The 23,308-nt window shown below is 40.3% G+C and overlaps 1 protein-coding gene and 1 long non-coding RNA gene across 2 annotated transcripts; both read right to left on the bottom strand.

The window, feature by feature from the left end:
* Positions 1 to 198: 198 nt before the first annotated feature.
* LOC135944095 (uncharacterized) lies at positions 199 to 1,753 on the bottom strand. Its single transcript, XR_010575275.1, has 3 exons — positions 1,424 to 1,753; positions 534 to 1,069; positions 199 to 415 (listed from the first exon to the last, which is right to left on the bottom strand). It is a non-coding gene; the product is annotated as an uncharacterized LOC135944095 (long non-coding RNA).
* A 2,891-nt stretch (positions 1,754 to 4,644) lies between these two features.
* On the bottom strand, positions 4,645 to 22,007 carry LOC135944487 (rho-related GTP-binding protein RhoU-like). Its single transcript, XM_065491474.1, has 4 exons — positions 21,664 to 22,007; positions 13,529 to 13,587; positions 6,197 to 6,405; positions 4,645 to 5,437 (listed from the first exon to the last, which is right to left on the bottom strand). Exons 1-4 carry the CDS (start codon positions 21,860 to 21,862, stop codon positions 5,188 to 5,190), a joined length of 717 nt encoding a protein of 238 aa, XP_065347546.1. The 5' UTR covers positions 21,863 to 22,007; the 3' UTR covers positions 4,645 to 5,187.
* Positions 22,008 to 23,308: the final 1,301 nt, after the last annotated feature.

Here is a 23,308-nt window from a genome sequence, read left to right on the forward strand (position 1 = left end):
CACCTTGGGCAGCGTGGCTTTCTCTCTCTTGTCGGTTGGGCGGCAATGCACAATTTTCTGGTGCCCAAAAGGCCTCCGTGGAAGCGACAAAGCCAGCCGAGGAGGAAATCGACAGCGTCTGGCCCAACCATACAAAGACTAAAAAACACTGCCATCCAAAGGAAACCCAGAACTCTTTCTAATAAAATTCCATCTGTGTAGAGTTTCACAATGAGTCTTTCTTTTAGTGAGAGTGTGACATGGCATGTAAAAAATCACATTTCAGTCTCTCTCAGAATCTGTTGGCTTTGCTGATGACTTCTTCTGCGGTGAAAGGGGATGCGTGAAGACCAAATGATCACCAACAAGGAGGCGCCCTTGGCGCCTGGGAAGAAGTTGATAGATGCCATCCTTGCCGTTAATTACAAAGCAAAAACTGAAACACAAATTGATAGCAGGGGATTAAAATTAATCTATGAAATAAAAATCGGTTTCTGCACTAAAATAATACATCTTTTTTTTAAAAAATATTTTCTGAATTGTGAACAACTTACTAAGGTCTTGTCGAGTTGGGTATCAGTTCTGGTTCTGTGAACATGAACCGCAGCACTGCGCCGTGCAGAAAAGCGGCTAGGACGGTCCCGACCCAGGCCAAGGTGGTCACACGGGTTCGCTTGACAAGAAAAGCATGTCTCCTTCCGTAACTAGACGGTAAAGGCCGCGCGGCCTCATCGCCAAAAACAGCATCAGGCAGCAGTCAGGGCTGAAGGCGGCTGCCATCGAGGAGCCTCGCGCAACTGTCCACCGCTCGGCCGTCCAGGTGGTCACGTTCCACAAGTGGAAGAAGGAGGATGCGGCCAGCAGGCATCGGCTGCTCGGCGACCACAACAGCAGATGCTCGGCCGCTGTCGTTGGCAGCAACCACCAATGTTCAGTCTCAGACCGCACCAGGTACAGCTCGCTGCCGGCCGCGGACACCAGGTAGCCGCCCTTCGGATGCCACGCCACGGCGGCCCAGATAGGGGCTCAAAGGACTTGTGTGTCCGGTCAGCCATGTCGACAGGACGTCGATTACACTGCAGCGAGCGTGCTGAAAATCAGAACACTTATGTAAAATCGATAGATTAATTAATTCTACTTTACTAAAATGTGAACGTGTATCATATATAAATGTACATAATGTATGCATGTACGTAAACAAACTTTCAAAAATTACAAGCCAAAACACTTTACGTTTTTTATTTCGACTTTAGCCTAGCAGATTTCAGTACAGGAAACAGTCATGAGCCTGTTTGGAATTCCAGATTGCAACGGATCAACACGAATTTCAGTTTCAAAACATAAAATTTTGATTTACGATTGAAAAGCGCGTCCCGGCTCGCAGTTAAAAAACGTGTTCGCCAAGCGTGATCTAAGCAATTCCATAAAAACCATAAAAACGCACCTCTTGCACCCACTAGCCGCTGCTCCAGGTCTCAAAGGTCGATCATCCGCAGGTGGGGAACCAATACGTTCAGGTACAGGTGCACAGGTAACCGAAACCCAGTCGGCCGTAGGTTCACAACACTTCACTACTCCTCTGTCGCACACGCCTCACATAGGGGGCGCGCCGTTTGTGACGTCATTCACAACTGGGGGGCGTGCCCTACTTTCGGCGGCCGATTTAGGCCACTTCGGCTCCGAACATTTGGGTTTCATTGGTACCAAAAAATCGGCCAAAAAATCTAGTTTTTTTTAGTGTAATAAACTTGATAGCGATTTTGGCCAAAAACATCTCTATACGCGTAATACAAAATGTGAAAATTTCCTCTAAAACAAATTTTAAGCGTTAACGTAATTATGAATTAACCTTTGAAGTATGAAATAAAATAAAAAATAATAATTCATTACTATTTTTTTATTTATTATCCCAGGATATTTTTTTAGTTTTAATGATCGGTGTGGGAAAATCATTGATAATATTATGGATTATGGAGGCGCATTTAATCTATAAAATTATAAAATGAGCAAAAACACTTGAATGAAGATAATATTTATTTTCAAGAACAAATTATTGGGTTGTAGTTTCATATTTAATCGGCCTGTTAGCTTTCGCATAGCTGGGGTATGCTGCTGTTAATTTTTGAAACCATTTTTAACAATTAAAAATTATATCAAGGAACAAAAATTTCCTAGAATCAAGTTTATAAAAGAGATATAGATATAGTTAGTTATTGGGTTAAAAAATGTTCTTCTATCTCATTTTTCCAGAAAGGGTCTTTTCACGACGTGCTGTTAGTTAAATAAGATCACGCTGGTCGCATTGGGGGGTGTTGAGGAGAGGAGACGGACGTGTTGCAACTCTTGAATTCGCAATAGTCAACTCGACTCTTGAGCTCTGCACTCCGTTGACACATTGAGAATAACATTCGTTGGCTTTTTATTTCATTCTTACACGTCACTATTCATAAATTTGTTAAAAACAATAAGAGATGAAATTTAGAAATAAAATCAAATAAAGTATATATCTACGCCAGATTCAACAGGTCTCTATAAAATAGCAGTCATGTGGGAAAAATACTGCATTAAAATCTAAAATGTCTTATTTTTTATTTTAATTCTAGTTCTAACAGAGTAGAAAATGTATTATATATACTTTTAACGGTTGAAATATCCTGGCGGAGATTTGAAATTTAAATAATAAAATTTATAAATATGCACCCTGTTTTGACTCTGTTTTATGAGTTACAGAAGATAAAATTAATTTGACGAGCGCATTCTTTTTTAAATATTTCTATAAATTTAATGCTCAAACCATTATGTCATCGACGTGCAGTTAATAAATGAAAAATATTGGAAATTGAATATTTGGCGTTAAAAATCAGGCTTAAAATATTACATAACATGACGATTTGTCACTCATGCTAAGTGGAACATTAAACACACAAACTTTAAAAGCTGCTTTTGACAATTTGGCAGATGGCCACGCACTGAAAAAAATCGCTGCGCAGGAAACACAGTCCATTTTGAGGCGCCGGTGAATTTGTTGCTAAAATAAAAATAATTTTCCTAGCCAGTGAGTCACGCAAATTTTGGGAGAGAGTGACGTCAATCTGCTTAAGTCCCTATCCCAAAGGTTTTGTTTGTTTGCTTTTCCCCCGATCAGCAATGAGTGAGCTACACGGGTATTATTGGGACGTCTGGTCGGCCGAATTTCTTTTTGTGAATTCGCCAAGTTGAACCGAGAAGATTTATTTTCCTAACAGAGTGTCGGGCCAAATCCACTGTGCGGCTCGATGGTTTTTTTCCAAGAGGGAAATTGACTGGCGCTAATAGCAGTTGAGTTCGTTTGTATACAGTCAACCTGGGCTAATTGAATATATCCGTCTGCCGCGATTCTGCGAATTGTTTGTTGTTGTACTTCGGCTGCAGACTTCTTTTCTCTGTGCACGTTAAGTCCGTTGCTCAACATTTTGTTTGGATCTCCTACAGCAAAAGATAAACATTTTGTTAGAATGAGCCTCATAAATTATGCTCAGGGTTAAAAGATATGTGATAAAAATGCTGCGATTTTTCAAATATTTTTCTTGAACGTTTTAAAAAGAACGGTCTTAAATAATGCTATTAAACCCAAAGTCGAAATTTATTTTAAATCCAGACCACAGCTAACTAGAATCACTTTGTTGTGTAGTCACCAAAATATTCTCATCGTGCCAGGATTATTTTTAAATCAATTTATTCTCATTATTTTTCATCAAATTAATTGTCCCTGCAATAACATTAACTGGAAATTATTTGACAAAATGGCAAAAAGATTAATTTTCTAAAAAAGGGTACAATTTTTCTTAAGATTTGTCAAGATCAAGAAAGCAAATTTTTTATCTTTAACAGAAATGTCATCAAAAAATAGTAATTTAGCTTTTTTTACAGAAATTTATTTTTTATTCAGAGTTTCAGGATTCTTGGAATGTAAATCAGAATGGGACAGCAAAACTCACTACAATATATGTGTCGTAAAGGAAAAATTTCATAAATTACTGCAGTGATGACCAAAACAGAGTAGGGGGTGTGAACGAGCCACACTCACCACGTGAAAAGAATCTATAGTCGGTCCATGTGCAGATGTGCCGGACGACTATGGTTGGGTATTTCAAAATACCAGGTTTGCTGATATAGGCTTTATATCAGTGCTCCAATAAATTATGTTATTGATATCCTTGCACAATTTTTATATTTCGCTTCCTATATATAACCGTGCAAGCAATTGGAAAATTTCCTCATCCAACTGGAGACCTTTTCTCCCTAAAAATAACTATATACGAAATTTGTTCATGCAGCCATGTGAAATTTAACTTAAATTTACCAAAGCGAAAAATTCAATTGCTAGGATGAATCGTGAAACTGAAGATTAAACTAGTATGCTTCGTAAATGAGTTTAAACCTTTTAACTCTGTCTAAATGTTACAGAAGTTTATCAAAACTGTTGTCTTTTGATCAAACAATCCTGGCCAAGAATCACAATTCTTACACAGCTATTTTCAATAACATTTTCACTTTTAAATTTGCCTTAAATAATTATAAATTTTATATAGCTAAATCTTTATAAGCAAACTATTTTAAGGAGCAAAATATAGCTAAAACACACAACCCTAGAAGAAGGTCAAATATTTCAAAAGAAAAAGATAATTTGGTACAAGTACAAGATTTGTGAGTTTATTCTTAATAGCATATCGCGTCTGATTATACCAATAACATGAGATTTGGGTGTCACTACACACGATCCGAATATATCATTATATAAACAATGACCTATTTGCAAAGTTGATTCACAACCAAGAAAATACAAACTACAATACATCCAAGATATTTACCAGCGTTTGGAAAGAATATGTATTTCATCTGCGTCTGCGAATCTTAATAATATCCTCATCTTATCACACAAGCATAATAATAGGAAATGATGTGTAGCTAGAAATGTTTACTGAACTTAAATCACGGAGAGGATATATTTTTAAAGTGATGCGATTTAACAAAATCAGGTGGGTATAATTAAATTCCTTATAATATTACATACATATTATAAATAGAGCACCCAAACTGTTTAAAATCTCGAATTTCCCGATTGAGCACGGATATTGTAAATATAACGTTCATTCCCACTCGATCACATCATTCACCAGCAATCTCCGTCCACGTTCAGAGTTGTTTTTTATTTGTATCACTAATCAGTCAGTAGGTGCAACAGAAGAGTCTCTTCCAGAAGGGGGTGGGTTTCAGCCTCGGTTTGGGGGGCAGGGGGGCCCGGTAGTCGGCGGCCGCTCGGCTGCGCGCCTGCTGCCGCAGTCCGTGCACGATCGCCTGGTCGAACACCTCCTTCAGGTTGTGCTGCGTCAGGGCGGAGCACTCGATGTAGCCGCAGGCGCCGCACTGCGCCGCCACCCTGCGCGCCTCCATCTCAGACACGGGTCTCTCTCCATACCTGCAAATTTCGTGTCGGTCTTAGCACTGATTGTAAGAAAAAAATACTTAATAAAAAAGCATCAACGTTGAAATTACCCTTAAGAAGGATGTACGGTAAATTTTCCGTGCTTCAGATTTTTGTGTGTGAAAATAGCATCAACATTAGGCTAAAAGATGATATTTGCAGGACATGCATTTCATTGCACTGTTTGGATTGTTGGTTTTAAAGAATTGGTTGATTTTTAATAAGATCCTTAAAATTTATTTCATTAAATTTTGGTTGAGAAAGAACGCAAAAAATTTGAGAATATTTACGGTTTAAATTTTCTAAGAGGATAACATACGTTATATTAATACAACTTTACTCAATTTTACAATTTCACTATAAAATAATTAAAATAAATTAAATTAAATAATAGTCCACGTTAACTTAAAAATTGTTTGGAGAGGCCAAGAATTTTGTATTCACTGAAACTGTGAAAAAATACTCATGGATGAATTTGTCTCACAAAGTATCATAATCGCCTACGAACAGAAACAGACATTAGTTTATGAAAAATTTAATTTAGAGTATAATTTTCAAATCTCCGTAGATTGTTAAAAAATGCCAAATGATCTGCTAGAAATTCAACATCTGAACAAACCCCATTCAAAACTGGTTGAAGCAAACATTTACCCTAGATTAAATGTGGGAACTTTTGTTCTTTGACAATATTTTGACTGATTGAAAAAAAAATACCGAGTGTATAAAGTCAATCAAGTAAGTGCTCTATATTACCTTGCTAATCTAACAAGAACACCAACGTCGGCTCTGAGGTCACTTTGCGTTCCAGTGAGCAGAATGGTCGCATCGGGACAGAACGACCTGACCTCGGGTATCCACTTGGTGACGGCGTTGTGGAGGGACGCAGGCGAAACCACAGAGAAGCAGACGACGAAGATGTCGGTGCCGGTGTAGCACAGCGGCCTCAGCGAGTCGAAGTCGTCCTGAAAAACGAGTTCGATTTTTAGCATCTCACGAAATAGGCCACGCGCATATATTTAAGAAATTCGCTCGGGTTCGGAAATCTCATCAAAGATTCGTAACGCAACGCGCCGTTTTATCAGATGCACGGAATTAGTTCAAAGCGGATGAATTCGTCTCGGCTGTCGGCGCGAAAAAGTCAGACGACCGCGGTCACGGTCGATTTTGACGAAGCGCGTCCGAAAACGAGCGGCCTCGCCAAGGAGCAGCTGCCTCTCTCTCGAGGCTTCTCCGGTTCTGGTCCATCATCTCAATTAACCTGGCAACGTGGCACGCACACGGCAGAACCAGCGAAGAGAGAGAGGAATAGACCAGCAGAGAAGCAGAGTGCACCTGACTTCTTTCATGCGTTTGTGCTCAATGTGCTGCTCCAAGGTTCAGCTCTTGCTTGAGTGTCTTTGAAGATGACAGAATTGAGATGACAGCTCTACTATTCTCTATTTTGCTGAGCCCCAGTTAGTTAGAATTAGTTTAAAACCGAATAATGAAGGAAAATCATTTTATCTCAAGAAAATCGGATGGAAGCGTATTAATCTATTAATTCCTTCACTTTATCCACTCACCGTTGAAACGGAATGACACGAATATTTTTTTTTCAACAAGCCAAAAATAGCCGAGTAAATTTAATTCTAATTTTAATCCTCAAAATAAGGATTTTAAACTGTATAAAAAATTTAAGGTGTTACATAGGAAAGTAAATCTCTAGATGAAATTATAAATTTTCAGATTATGTATATGGGCAGTTTTAAAATAGTTCAAAATACTTATGTAGAGAAGAACTATACAATTGATTTTATCAAAGTCATTAATCTCTTCATATTTTTTTAATTAATTCAAAATCAGAAAATTTTTATATTCAATCTAGAGTTTTACTTTCTTATTTATTATCGTCCAACAAATTACTATTAAATTTAAATTGCTACTTGGTCCTCATTCTACTAGAGTGTTCTTTTTTTGTTATATATCACAATAAATCACTTTCGAATGACAAAAATGTTGCATTAAAAGAAATGACTAAATTAAAATAAATTTTAAATAATAATAAACTTATAGTATTAAACTAATTTCAGAATAAAATAATTTTTGTGCGAGTTCTGCTTCCAGGAAGTTCATGATTTACGATTTATTCTTTATTGCTAAACTATTTTTAACACTCCTAAAATGTGCTGGCGTTTGCAACGTTCTTGAACGGCCAAAGAAGCCGTCGGCAAGGTTCGCGGCACACGGAATTGGCTATCGGCGGTTCCCTTCAGCCTTTGTGCGAGCGTTGAGACGTTGAGAGGCCGGTGAGCTACGCGCGGACCCTCAAGGATCTCGGTAGCCGCGAACAATCTGCTGTCGATCGCGTGACAAAATTCAACGGCCAAATAATAAAGCATAATAGCAGTGCAAAAAAGAAGCAGGCTCGCGAAAGGCGGTGAGGGAGCAGCTAGATAGAGGACAAAGGAGCATAGAAAGCTGATTTGCGAGGCACAATAACACTCTCGCGCCGCGCCGCACAGTAATTATTATTCCCGGGTAGCCAAGAGTCAAGTCAGTCGGAGCAGTCACGGGCTCGAATAATACCAAATGACCAGGCAGCAGCAGCTTTCACGGTAGACAAAGTGGCGTTTCTCTTCAAGCCGGTACAAAATACATCAAAATGCAGATGCTGAGAGTGGCAGATGCTCGTCAATCTGCTCGAAAGTATTTCCCTTTCGTGCAGGTAATCCTGAGATTTATTTCAGCGGACCGCGATCAATTATCAGATAAAAATAAATAAATTCTGTTTTTTATTTACTGCCGGGTCTCATTGTTTGCAACGCACCCGACCGAGTGTTATTTATTTTGAGAGCGATTGTGCGGGTGGGAGTCGACGATGCGGGCAATAAAATTTAATTAAAAGCCAGTTCCAACCGTTTGACGCAAATGCAAATTCTAGGACGTGTGCGTATACGAAATTAGAGTCCTGCTCATCGCATTAGAAGCGATCGTGCCTTAGATTTAAAATTACCGGTGGCGTAACTAATGCCTCCTTTTTAGTTTGTGGGCTGATTGTATCATCCTTGTTTTTTTACCATTAAATTAAAAATATGGCCAAAAATTTAGAAATAATAGGCTGCCGACCCTGATGAGAATTGCTACCATCAATAGAGTCAATAAATTTCGACGTGGCATTGATTCCAGCATTCGTTGCGAAACAAATTTTCCCGAAAATAATATTGCAAGGCTAGAAAAATAAGGAAACAAGCTTCTGAATCTAACCGCTTCACAGGAAACTAATTGCATAGCAACCTGAGGTAGTTTTAAAACGAGCTGCACAGACCGATGAACGTTCCCGCATGAAAATCGAGATAAACCACGGCCACTTCCTTTAACGGTCGAAGCCAAGCGATATCACATTAATCCGCAGCCATAATCCATCCATCATACTCGATTTCATCGCAAATTCTGCGTGGGAAGACTCGACTGTCCAGAAAATCTGCCCCGAAATCAATCTGCTGGACGGGAAAAGTCGTCATGCCACGTCGAGCGTTAAGTCAATCACGCATTTCGCGCGAGATAATAATATTTGGCCGACCGTCCAACTGGTTTAAATCAACACCTACGAATAATCGCTCGGCGGCGCAGCTGCTTTTCCCAGACGTGGATATAAAAATTAATATTCCACCGCACGGCACACATTAAGGGACCACCAGCAACAGTCGGTGGCACGGCAGATGTCACGAGACCGACCTCCTCGCAACTCTTTTTCTGTTCTCCAATTAGCCAAATGAGGCGGAAGAAAACTGCGGCTGCCAAGCTCGACGGAAAATCAAACACCACCGCACTACGCACCTCATTTCCATTTAGATGGCCGTGTGCGTCCCGTCCCGAGCGAGATAAGGCACGTTTCCAATTTCCAACAACAGCAGCCGCTCGAAATCGTTGTTTTTTGTTGTGCTGCGTTTATTTTAAATAGGGTTACCAGCTTCCTATTACGGTATTTCCAATTTCCAACATAGGATTTATTAAAATAAATAAAAGCGACAGGATTATAAATCGTTTATTTTATATAAAGAAAAAGAAAAAAAAATTCAGTCCTAACCAAAACATTCCATCCGCAAGTTTTGCTTATCTCTTCTCACAAGGAGAAGCGTCTGGTCACCCTAAATATAATTTTTTTATATTAAAGCGAACCTGAGAGGAAGCCTTTTGCTGCCAGATAGATTTTGAGCTGCCTGGCGGAGAGAGGCTGAGCGTGAAATTCGAGCACCACACATGTCAGGAATAAAAGCAGAGGAAAACAAAGTGTTGGCACGGCTTGCTGCATCTCCAGATGCACTGGTTCAAGCGGCAAAAAAAGAAGTGTTTAGTGCTGCTTTTTGGCCTCCCGAAAATTTTAATATAAACAAGACAAATGCCAGTTTCCTAAAGGCAAAAGAGCCTTGATGAAGGAAAACACTAGCGTGGCATTGTTAGAATGTCTTTGCATAAAAAATAAGTGTTGCATGAGATTGAAAAATCGAATCTCATCAGAGTCTGAAAAATATTGTCTCACACCAACAACTGATCTCAAGGTGAGAGGGAAATTTCACGTCTCAAATTTTCGATCTCATATCAAGAAATAATTTTTTTAGTCTCGCTTCATAAATTTTCGCTTTTTTTCTATTCAAATCAATAAATTAAGAATTACAGATAACTTTGATGATGTCAGTTCTGTTTGTTGTTTTTCCGAGTTTTTACAAAGGATTGCACGAAGTCGTCATCGATTGCAAAATTGAACTCTTCAAGCGACACTCAACAGAGTTGTGTATATTTAATGTCTGGTGCGGTGGTGCGTGCCGCGGCCGCCTCCTTTGACGAATCACTTAAAAACAATAATCTTCACCGCCGATGATCAAGCTGCACGCAGTGCGTTTCTGTTTATTTACCGAGAGGCGCGTACAAACACGAGACGCCCATCACACCCAAGCATTAAAAGGGTGACGCAACACAAATTGTGTGAGCGAGTGCGCATTATGCCGGCGTGAGCTCACATTTTACGATCGAAAAGCAACAAAATCCACCTGCTTGCACTTGGAGGTGGAGACGCTGCGCTTTCGTGACATTGAATTTAGAAGAAAAATGTCAACCAAGGAGGAGGAGGACAATTGAATATCACGGGAAAATCTCGCTGGAGAGACAATAGCAGCGAGCAGACGAGATAATCTTCCTTGGTTTTCGCCCCGGTGACCTTCGCTGACCTTGTAACTGACGCACGAAGGCCTTACTCGGCGCTCTTGCTCAGTTCTTTTGCAAATAAAAAGAGCAGCAACTAGTTCGATAAAGACATAAAAATCTTCGAGTGCGAGCACGCGAGATGAGAGCTCAAGGAAAGTGTCGAATCGACCGTGGGCGATTTCAAGACCTAATTACACGCGACCCTCGCGTTTATACATTATGTTAAGTTAATTAATTACACAACGACGACGATGAAGACCAAGTGTGTTGCTATATAACAGGTGGTCCAAAAAGGTTGGTGTTCGTTTCTGAGGGGCCCGCCTTCTATGGCTTCAAATAGTTAAGGTCTGACTTAATTAATGACACACACGGCAGACCACCTCAATCCAAGACCACGCTGGGCACTGATTTGCAATGCAGATAAAACACTCGGAAGTTTCTTTAATAAACGCGGGGGACTATAAATAATAGTTTACATCAGCAATAAAGATTTCAAAAATAGATTTTGCGACGGCTACTCCCATGCGGATTATTATAAGGAATGGGTTTGCTTGGAGAGAATTAATTATTTTCATTATGAATTGAATATGATTCAGAATTCTGTGGCGTGAATTTTTTTTTTTAATAACAAAAAGTACTGCGGGGCCGAAACAGCGAGCTCTTAAGTAAAAACGTGCGTGCCATTTTCTTCCATTCTTCCTTTGACAGTTAATTCACTTTTCCTTATTTTCCGCTTATATGGAAGTAGCCAATTTAAATATATTTTATGTCTTCTTTTTCCTTTAAAATAGTTTAATAAAGACATTCTCGGAAAAGAAGTCTCTTGTCGGTATCCAATTAAAAATTGCGTTTGTATGTTTAATTTCCTTACAATCCTGCCAATTAAAAGCACTCGAGCGATTGCATGAATTGGCGCTCAGTCAACACGCCCGAGGGAAACGGGAAATCGATACCATAACAAGACGCGCTGATTGATTTGTTATGATTAAAGCAAATTAGCTCGGCTCAAGCCCTCAGGTGAGAGGAGTGCAATTAAAACACATTCACCGAGAGCGCTAATCGATCGATTCCATTTTGCGAGTGCAAAAATTGGAGCGGAAAATCGGAGAGAAATCAATTTGATCATCAAAGCGGTCGCGATTAGCCTACGGATTATGAGGAGGCCTCCATTAAGGTGACTCACAGCCTATTCTGAGACAATAATTATGCAAATTGGGCGCTAAGAAATAAATTCGCCCGTTCCACTAACTAATTGCGACACTTAAATGTGTGTGTGTGTTGGTTTGGTCGAAAGTAAAGGACGCTTGATATGGGCTGCCTCGGCGAACGCGGCTCAGCTGCCTGAAACGCGCGCGACTGGTTCTCCAAGTATGGGAAATGCAACCGGCTCCGCGTGCATTCATATGTATACATATACAATGGTGAGCGGAATAAGCAAGAAACGCCTCTCCTGCAGTCTCATTACCGTGTGATTGCGGTTACGATTCGAATATAATGCACTGCCTGTGTATAATGGCAGGTGCTGAGCCTCGCTCCTAATTGCGCCTTGGGAGGAAACCGCCGTTTGTTTGATTGCATTCGACGGAGCGCGAGATGAGAATTTTCGTCAACTCGGCCAGTGAAACGCCTCACACGCATACATGCCATCCATCATAATGGCTAAACGTGAGGCCGAATGCAATCATTGTTGCACTATAAGAGTTTCTCTCTTACTGTCCTTGTGTAATCTTACATTCTTAGAATTTTTAAAAACAATGTGTTACCATCTAAACAAGACCGAGAGAAATTATTGAAATCTAGAATTTGCATATTTTCTCGGCATGAACTTAAACTATGTGGGACTCCTTTCGGCATGAGTCACGAGATTTTGTTGAAATTTGGTGGGGTTGTGGCCCACCAAACTATTGGAAATTTTAGGTAAGAATGAGTTTTTCTAAATTTTGTTCTGATCAAGTTAAATTAAAAATGGTATCTAAGATATTCTATATTTCATGGCTAAAAACTTAACCATGACCAATGTTTTTAGGTCAAGCTTAAAAATTTAAGAATTATTTTTTCAAAATATGAAATACCCAGAGTGAGCATCATTTTACTGAGAAATTAAATGAAATGGTGATTCCTCTATACTTTTTACAAAGTTCTCCTGTTTTCCAAAATGAAAAAAACTTGACAAATATTGCGCCTAGACCACAAAAAATCTTGGATGACATGTAATACGAGTAGTTTTACCTGAAACGTGGTCAATATTGATCGTAACTCTATCATAACCATTAAGGAAATCTATCTCCTTCTCACGAGGATCCTTGAAGGTTGATTTTGGGAGGTTAAATTTCATCTCGATTATTGCTTGGTATTTTCAATGTTTGATTATTATTTGTTACCTTCAGAAACTCAAATCAGTCGTTGTTTTTTTATTATTCCCTTTGATTAAAAATTAAATCCTACTTTTTGGATAAAAATTTGTTTTTATATTCCAAGAGCTTCAACCAGAGCCGACAAAAACGAACGATCCAGCGCAACGCAGATGTAAAAATTTAATTCCTTCCACAGTGAAGAGATTCGTGATTTTATGAGGTCTCTGCCCGGTATGTGTGTAAAAGAGATCCTATCGGAACATAAGATACATCCTGCGTTTTAGCACTTTTAAAAAAGAAGTACCTTGTCGGCGCGCGGTGCGGGGAAAAACGAGAGGGTCGTGTCCTTTTAGATAATGTATTAATTTTCAAGAAAGGCGCAGTTTGGCTTCTGATTAATCTAGCTGACGAAAAGGCAGCTCGAACAAAAGTCATTTGATGCCTATCTCGTTGGGCGGAGGAAATTTGATACACGCTCGAACACAAAAGGCGATAGACAACAGGGGTTGAAAATCAAGGTGACAGCAGCACTTAATATCTCTTTCGTTACCTGGCCAGCTGTGTCGCAGAGCTGCAGTCTCAAAGGTTGGCCGTCGATGCGAACCACGACTGAAACAAAAGGCATAGATCGATCAAACTCTAAATCCTTTTTAGTACATTAGGTTAAGGCTGAATAATATACCTATAAAAGGAAAAGAAAGTCCATATAAGGGAATTAGTACGCTTTAAAGACAGCATTTTATGCTTAAAAATTGATGTGCAGTAATTTCAAATGTGGTTTTATAGATGCGTGTAAGATTTATACTGCAGCGAATTGCTATCTCGTTATCCACATTTTTCATCCGTAATTGTACAAAAAACTGCTGAGCAGCTACATATTTCAGTTTTCCCTTGTGCCAAAATCTGAAAAATCAATTTTAATAGGTTTGCTTTACGATTAAAACTGCTTGGCACCTTTGAATCTCATGCATCGACTAAACAAAGTTTCAAAGCTCATGTTTTTCCTATTCGGATTCTTGTAATTGTTGATTCACTCTAACTAAGCATCTGCAGTTTATTAATAGCAAAAGATTTCCACTCCATTCATGCATAATGATATCAGTTATGTAAACACGCACGATGCACGTATGATTGACAACAACTCTCTTCCCATAAACACTGATCTGCTAATGAACCAATCGGCCATCAAACGCCACCCGACTCGAAACGCTAAGACCTCTTGATGGTATAATTAACAATGCATTATTCCTCTCACGCATCTGCATGATTAAACAAGAGACTCGGCTGCTCATTAAGTCAATTCAATCCAACTTATTTCATTTTGTACTTTTCCCACAGCATACACAGACATGTGTTGGGAATAATTGCGAAACACGTGATCATGATCGCAGCAGGGCGAGAGCACAGCGTCTGACCGATGGTCTCATTTGCACGTCGCGAATTTTCTTTCGTCCGCCTGCTCGGCCGGTCGGTGTTTATTAATTCGGACGTCGGAATGACACATTGCATGCATGGACGGACAAATATTAATGCGGCCAGAGTTGTTGTGTCTCCACTCGGCCAATGTTTGAACACGCTCCATCGCCTCCAGCCAACAGCGACGCCAAATTAAACTTCCTTGTGTTGTATGTTTTTCGATCAATGAGGTCATTCATTGGCTTAAGCGTCGCGAGTCGCGAAACACAAATAAATGCGAGCTTTTAATGGGTCAGTGGAGAAATATTTGCAGGAAAAATATATTATTATTTGACATTCCGCAAGAAATATTGAGTTAAACAGTCAAGCAGTCTGTGCACACATTTAAGAAATATATTTCCATGGTACTTGCGATAATGTGTGTACTGCAAAATGGAGAAAAATCATATTTATCTTTAATTCAAATATTTTCTACGAATTCGGAAAGAGCTTTTTCCCTGTGAGCCGTTTAATGTGGATAGAGGGTTGATGTTAGAATTGTTGGCTACAATAAGCAGATGATCAAAATGTTATAAGTTTTAACAATTTGTTATAATGTCTAATGATCAATTAAAATTAAAACGTTGCTAATTTTCTCTAAAATTTATGCGCTTGAAGAGTTTTTCTTGGTAGATTTTGATTCTTCTCGTCGAAATCTATTTAACGGTGAATGACAATTTTCGGGGAAACTCCTTGTTGGAAAATAAAATAATACTTCAAAGCCTAGGAAATCTGTGCTCACCAATTGAAAAGCATGCTAACTTTGTAACAAATTTTCTAAAAAATGAGCAGTGCTATCCAGGTCATTTTTTTTTCTTTATCTGAATCTTTAAGGATTATTTTACACATTTGCAACTAGGATTTTCCGGGGATTTTGCGGCATCAATCCTCTTTAAATGGATTGTGAATCCAGAGGCGTTTTGTCCTCTGCGTAATAAAACCTTCAAACATAAAGACAAACCCTTGAGATCCGAATTAGAGCCGGGATCTCACGTTACCTGTGAATTTCCTAACTAAGGTATTATTCCAAATGCAATAAAACAAGCAATGTACCGTAATTTTAGACTGCTAAGCCGGCAGACGGCACGAGGTGCGAATTACCATGGAGCGGTGCATGTTATCAGCGAATACACATTGCGTGCGTTTCAATTCCGACGTAATGGCTTCCTCTTTCCCGCAGATAAAAGCCTGCTTTGGCCGGGTTGACCAGCATGAGCTTTCCAGGTGCGACCCTTTTCTCTTATCTGCACCCGTGCGTGCACTTTTTTTAACCCGCAACGCGATATTCGTCGTGGATTTACGGCTCACAGGAGAAATATATATAAATGAAAAATAGTTCTGGCGTGAATTATGATCAGTGGAAAATGGCAAGAGGAAAATCAGTGGAGCTTTCATTTTTCCACCTCAGTGATTTGCATGCGACTTTCATATTCATGCCACTTCGGCTTTCATGCTCGGGTGATTAATATGAATTATTGCTAATTCAGTTGATGCTTATCAAAGTGAAAACGAACAAATATTTGCAAGCACGCACGCCAAGGCCATAATCCACAGGTATTTGCTCTCGCACTTGTCAAAAGGAGATGCGATCAATTAATCACCATTGCATTTTGTGCAAGGCCGAGTTCATTGTGTTTTCCATCTCCAGATTTTCAGTGGAAAATAGCCAGCAGGTTTTCTAAAATTTAAATCTTCGGGCCATTGCGAAACGATTCCCACGCACGCGATTTGCATGTCGTGCTCGCTATCTCGCGCGCATCAGACACGCAAAATTTTTATACTGGGCATGAAATACAAAAGAGCATCTGCCATTTTTTATTGCGAGCGCCTTGTTAAGCCCATAAAACAATTAAAACAGTCTGCTTTAGGCAGCAAACAGGAGACACACTTGGCGGTGCACAAAACGCGTGGAAATCAGCTGCCCTCCGCGTCTTCCTGCGAAAGAAGAGACCGCCGTGTTCATTAACGACACGCCAATTGCAGAATTGCAGGTGCCAATGTGTGCGATTAGGTCTGATCTGCTTTTTTATTCACCTCGCGCAGACAGGCGGCAGCTGCTCTAATGGGCACGCACAGCGAATTTTCTTGATTAACTTATCATTATCTAAAGTCTTTTTTCTAGTGAATGGTGATGGACTCATGAAGGCTTCAATATTTTAAAACGAACATAGAAAGCCAATTAAACTTTTTATCTTGGAGTCTAACTATTTTTCATGTACCATGAAAAGATTATTTAAAAAGGCATCCTCTAAAGTTTAAAAGATGAAATAATGATTAGAGCAGGACATTTCTGTAGAAACACAGCAACCGTACGAAATATTTTCCTACCGCGAAGCAAAATGATACATTTTGATTTTTAGAAAATGTATACGGTTTTAAGACTGTTTTGGCAGTATTAGAGGGCTTTAAGATTTATGTAAGGTTCAGCTGTCAATTTTAGACGATTTTTTCCATACAAATGAGACGGTTTCTAGGCCGATTTAGATAGTTTTACGAGACATCGTTTCAGCCCAATTAACACGGTTTTCTGTAACCATTTCTACTGAAAATCTCACGTTTATTTTAACAAGTCAAAATTCTAGTCATTTTTCAGGAGAACTGTACCGAAAATACCGAAAAATCATTTTTTGAATCGGAAATTTAGTATCGTTTTTATTTTGCCGTCTAAACTGAATGGGAATGAAACAAAGGGTGATTTTTTTTAAATGCATTAAACCGTTTTTCAGACCTATAAAAGTGACGTTTTGACCGCGGACAGAATAAGAGGTCGGAAACAGGTCCAGCAAGCGAGCGAGCGGACCATGCATCAAATAATGATTTACAAGCGAGGAACGAAGGCGCGCGAGGCTCATGCCTTTTTCAGCCATGGATGGATGACTCACGCTGCTCTCTCTGTGGCCAATTTGAAGAGGACGCGGTCAGCCTGACTGGCGCTTGCATATTTATAATAAGTCGGCTCTCAGCGCCGGCTGGTTATTTTTGTACAGTTTAACGCAGTTTCGAGGGCAGTTGTTCATTCCTCGTCTGGCAGCGCCGAACGAACGCACGCGGCCCACGGCTGATTAATTTTTAGCCGATGACGGATGGGTTCGCCGGAAAAGGCGAAACAGCTATTTTTCTGCTCAATCTGCGGAACAACGCAAGAAGTGTGAAACGTGAGCCCCTCGTAAATTGCGGACCCTTATTTTCGGAGGAAGCTATTTTTCCTTAGGAAGAGACGGGTGATTAATCTGTGGCGAGATAAAAACCATTTGTTTGTTCACATTGAGGGTGCTAATTAGCTGGCGGCGTTAAATGACACTGCGCAGGAAATGGGCTGCTTATCTGCGCGGATCTGCCAAAACACGAAAACCCTCCTCGTAACTAATTACATAACAAATAAACAAAAATTTTCCCACAGAAATCTGAACAGTTAAGTTTAAAAAGAAAGATATCGAGGGCATTAACGAACGAAATTTCGTAGAAACACAGTGCTCGGCACCTTTGATATGATTTTTCAAGGTTCAAGATAGGAAAGCTAGCCCGGGAGGCAAAAGGTGCGATTTTAGGACAAAAGGTCGGTCGTCGGGCGGCGCGGAAAGATGAAAAATGAATTGCGCCGCCGAGCAGGCTGAGGCTGTCGGGCTCTCTTTGAGAGACGGACGCACTGCCTCGGCATCACCTGCAATCAGGCAGCTCTCAAATTAGTTGTTTCAAAATTAGGGGGTCGCCGAGAGCGCGGTGTGGCAACCCAGCCTTATTAAGTGTGATTATGCCAGGGTTTCGGGCAGAATCCTCGGCGTGGGAAATGAGCCGCTGCTGGCAAATGAGCGGCGGCGTTGCCAAGAGCAGCCCAGGTGGCCGGCAGGTGGGATTTATTTTGTATCGGGCCGAAAAATAATGATTCCACTGCGCCCGCCACCGCTGCAGAGAGTGAGTAATATTTTCATGGTCATTCAAGAAGACGTGGAGGAGAAGCAAGAGAAGAAGAAGAAGGTTCGATTAAATTTTACCTGAAGCGCACCGCCGGTAAAATAATGGGTGTGCATGGCCAGGGAAACATTTTAACCAGACCTGTTCTCGCACAACCTCTGATAAACACTTGACATATCAAATTTTTGTAAAAATATATAATATTTATTATTAAACATATTTAATAAGCTTAGCCACCAATGAATTTGAATTTTTGACACTTGAACGAGTTTAAATTTAAGATAATATTTATTTTTGTAAATTAATTCGAAATAAAAATGAAATAATGAACGTTGCACTACCAATCATTTGCAACATTAAATAAAAAAAATCAATGTTAATCAATTCAAATTAATTTTTAATTTCGAAATTAATACAAAATAGGATAATTTTAAAGGCCCCTTTAATTTTGAACCAATTTAAACATTTTGTAATAGAAACTAATTGTAGGGATGGAATATGTTGGAATTAAATTATTGCTAACTTATTCGGAAATTTACATAGCCTGGCCCCGTTTTTAGTTTGATTTAAATTATTCTCACTGTGGGCTTTCCAACGGTTTTTAAAAAATCAGATTTTCAGTTGGCCAGCACAAAACCTTGGAGCCAGTTTTTCCGGGAAATGCACAAGGCAACCGCGGCAGTATGACCCAATTCATAAAGGCAAAAACTATTTTCATGTTTTGTTACGAAATTTGATCTTTACAATTTCCAAACCAAAGAAAACAAGAAAATTCAATTAACCACATACGAAATGTACTTGAGACCTGTGAAATAATGTTTACGAATCGCCGGTGCGACCTGTTGCATTATTGTCTCACTACAACGCGTTGATGCTCTAGTTGAGACCAAGCGTGATTTCACAGCAGAGCAGAAACCTTGGCCACTTGCCCACTGGTTACAATTATTCTGCCTACCTGTCTCGCATACGACAATAAAACAAAAACAGCTAGTTGTGCTGCGTCTTGTGGGAGCAAAAGTGAGGAATATTCGAGTGTACGTGATCTCATTTGCCTTGAAATTCGAGACCGCGCCACCGCGTGTAATATTAAGCAGCAGCAGCAGCAGGCACAATAAATATGTTTTGCCAATCGCATGCCATAAAATTCAATACGGAACAGCCGCATTTTGTGCAGCTGATGTTCCTCGACCTTTTTCTCAAGTGCGAAGCAAACCACCGGATCACCTTCTTTGAAACCAAATTACGCGCTCGGCTCGCACGCTGCGCTGAAAAGGAATCGTAAAATTTCACTTCTGACGCTCGTATTCGCGTCGTAAAGTAATTATTAAAGATGTTCGCCGCTTTTCCGTATATAATTAAAACCACGCCTGCAGTCTGCCGCCGCGAGTTTCTCTCCAAATTTCAGTGTCCCGTTTTCACGACCCGATCGCGTCTCTCGTTCGTTTTTCTGCCGATGGTGCAACACGTGTTAGTTTCGAACTCCAACCCAAATAGATTCCTCGCAACTCCCTCGCTGACTTAATTTTAATCTCGCCGCGCTAGTGGGATTAGCTGCTCGTCTTCTGCTGCACTCCTGCCAAAAGCAGTTTTTCCTCGCTCGATTCCATTCACAAATCAAGCGATAATAGTAGCAAAAACATTCAGGGTAATCCCATGCAGACTGTAGCTTGACAAAATCACATTTAGTTGAAGATTTGGATGCTTTGAAAGCGTGTCATTGTTGTCACTCCGTTTTAAAAGATCTCAGTCCGAATATCACTGTAATGAGTCTATTTCGAAACAGCGAAAGCGCGGAAATACTAGTTTCCAACCCTTGTTGTTGAACATTACACCGTACATTATTAACTAATATTTGCGTTATCTAAAATATGTCAGAAATTCAGCAGCCAACACGATATTTCTATATTTCCGCCTGGTGAGAAGTAAACAACTCTGTCAAGATTCCCCCTCGCCGATTTTTAAATCGCAGGAGCCAACAATAACAACTGATAACAATAGTTATTTCTGGAAAGTGCAGTGCGCTGCATTTCCTCCGCCACCCCTGCTCCCGAGGAGGGTGCATTCATTGTGCGCGCAGACGGTGATATAGCTAGGTGGGTGCCTGTTATTTATCGACAAGGTATAGATTCACTCTCACAAAAAGTCGGGTTCCCACAGGCGCTGCAGCGGCGGGGGGAGGCGGGTGCGTTTTACACAAAATGAGCTAATAAAATCACTCTGTGCTTGTTGCTAGGGCCTCTAATTTATCTGTCACTAAACCAAAATTCGATCACGCAGTTGCTCCCACGCCTGAAGCGTGAAATCGTGAGCGCGATTATGATTTAAGCGCCCAAGGAGTGACGATTTTCACTTTTGCGGTTGTATTTTTAAGAAAGTGATAAGTTTTTATGATGACATTAATGCGCTTTTCTCACGTTGCACAAAGAAAGAAAATTTTCAAATTGAGCCCAAAGTCCAGTTGTTTTCGTCTCGGTTTATGGAGTCACGCAGAGCCGAGATTCAGATTCAGGGCGTTTGTTCGGTGCTTGAGTCAGCGCTCTTTACGTCGAGATAACACTCATATTATCGCGTCTGCCGGGATAATGATCAAGCAGTGCCGTCCGTCGGTGCGGCGGCGGCGGAAAGTGAGACACTTTTTTCCGCACCTCGGCGCATTTGCCGCAATTTGGCGGGGTCGATAATGCGGCCAACATCATTAATTTCATCCGCGGCTGATAACGCGATTAATACGCTTTCCTGAAGTGGGCGACGTTTTGACTCATCGCACTGTCTGACAATAAAACTCAAGTTTATTTCTTTCCGTAATTTGAGATAATGTCACGGAAAGGTCGATTGTTTCGAATCGTTACTTCACACCGCTTGATTGCCACAAAATATAACAGCGATATCGTAACAACAATAATGCCACAAAGGCAGAGAGACGAGGAGAGTGGATTTTTAGAAAGGCTCGGTGACGGCCGAGCAAAGCTTTTTGCTCGATTTCTTGCCCAAATGATTATGACGAGCTGTAATAATTCAACAAAGTCCTTCAATCCGTGCAATTTTATTTGCAAAGGAATTTATTGTTGCGAAATGATAACGATTCAAGCGGCAAAATCAACAGCGTGAAGCTCAGGGAATATAATCTCTCCATGAAAGACGATATATGTTTAATATTATTTAATTTCAATTTAATCTAAAATATAAAAATTGTCAAATAAACGTAAGAAGGGAATTTTAGCACATCCAGCTGTATTAATTTTGATTAATTTAATTTAGGAAAAATTTTAGTTAATTTTTAATAATTTAATCAAGACACGGAACAGGTAGTGCACTCACCATTGTAGTTGTCAAAGGCTGTGGGCACATACTCAGTGGGGAAGCCGTTTGTCGTGTAGCTGACCACGAGGGAGGTTTTGCCGACCGCACCGTCGCCGACCATCACGCACTTGACCTTTTGTCGGCAGTGCTCGAAGCCCTTGTCGGCGTTGTACTGCAGCAGGGTGGCCGTCAGGGCCTTGTCGCTGAAGGGCGGCATCGCGCGCGCTGCTCGGGGCCACGTCCCGCACCTTTCCACGCACGGGCACGGCCTGCACTGAACTGAAAGCTCGATCTCCTCCGCTGCTCCACTCCGCTCGCTCTGCTCTGCTCAGCGTGTTGTCAGCCTCGCGCACCGCAACCGCAGCACTCCAACAGGCAGGCAGCTGATTCACTCACTCCGCTCGCTCCTCGCTCGCTCGGCCACTGGCAACGTCGGCCCCCACTCGCCCGCGTCTCGTGCCAACTTTTCAGATTCGGATGCTGTGAAGGAGCAACAGTCGACACGCATTCACTGGCCCGCTTACTGCCGATTCGGCACTTTTCAAGTAGTGCACTCGCTGTGACGTTCAATATCCTATCGAGTCGGTTTTTAGTTGGCATGAATTACGCAAGACTCAGTCAACTTCACGGTGAAATTATTAGAAAAACGGAAGTTTAAGAAATCATGGCTTACATGTATTTGGAAAACGCAAATTTTAATTAGCACTCGTGAAATTTAGTGAGACACAAAATAAACTATTGCTAGACACTAAGGAGACACCTAATTCATTATTTGAAAATCAAGAATTTCGCAGATGTTATGCAACCTGTGCAGCACATCTGTTTGGCGGAAAGCATACGTGCTGAATGCCTTGAGGAGAAAATTTGCAGCACCATAGCAGAGCTAATGTTTTTTTTTATTTTACTTTTAACAAATTTTATAATCGTTTAGTTTAAAGTGATGAGAACTCAAGAGCGAAATTTCACCCTTGGAAATATTATTATTGTTGTTGTTGTTTATTCTCACAGTTAGTCAATACATTCATGTCATGGAAGTAAAAAAAAATATAAAAGCATTTGAGGAAAGGCAACACTCCTGGCAAACAGCTTACGAAAACCCTGTCCGGGAGGACAGAGCCGGAGTGGGCCCGGACTAGTATTAAAACACTTCACTTACACTTTGAAATCTCATAATCACATATTCCTTGCAAAGCGGGATAAACTGTGTCACACTACACGCCTTCATCACAGGTGGAATATCGTTCAAGTATTTAACGACGCGAAAGTCAAATACGTTTTTGCCCAGATCTGTGCGGATTTGCGGCTGTTGCAGCCGGGGGTGCAGTGGGTCATCGCCACGGTATAGAAAAATAGCAAAATTTGGAACGTGATGTGTACAACACTTTCAATTTTTACAGATCGATTTTTGTGCTGCGTAAGAATGACTGTAATTCCAAGTAAATTCAATATTTGTGTTCGATAATTGACTTTTAACCACCAATTTTTCTTCTCAATTACTCTATACTTTTTTTATACAACTTTTTAAAATAACTAAAATCCACTAAAAATCAACACAATTTAATTTTCTACTCAAGAAAATCTTAATTTTATTTTCTATGTAATTTTGCATGTCTTTTATAAATATGAACGTAGCAGACCAACAAAATAAAATGTTTATGCCTAT

Source organism: Cloeon dipterum, chromosome 4 (genome assembly GCF_949628265.1).
Source record: "Cloeon dipterum chromosome 4, ieCloDipt1.1, whole genome shotgun sequence".
NCBI classification, from domain to species: Eukaryota; Metazoa; Arthropoda; class Insecta; order Ephemeroptera; family Baetidae; genus Cloeon; species Cloeon dipterum.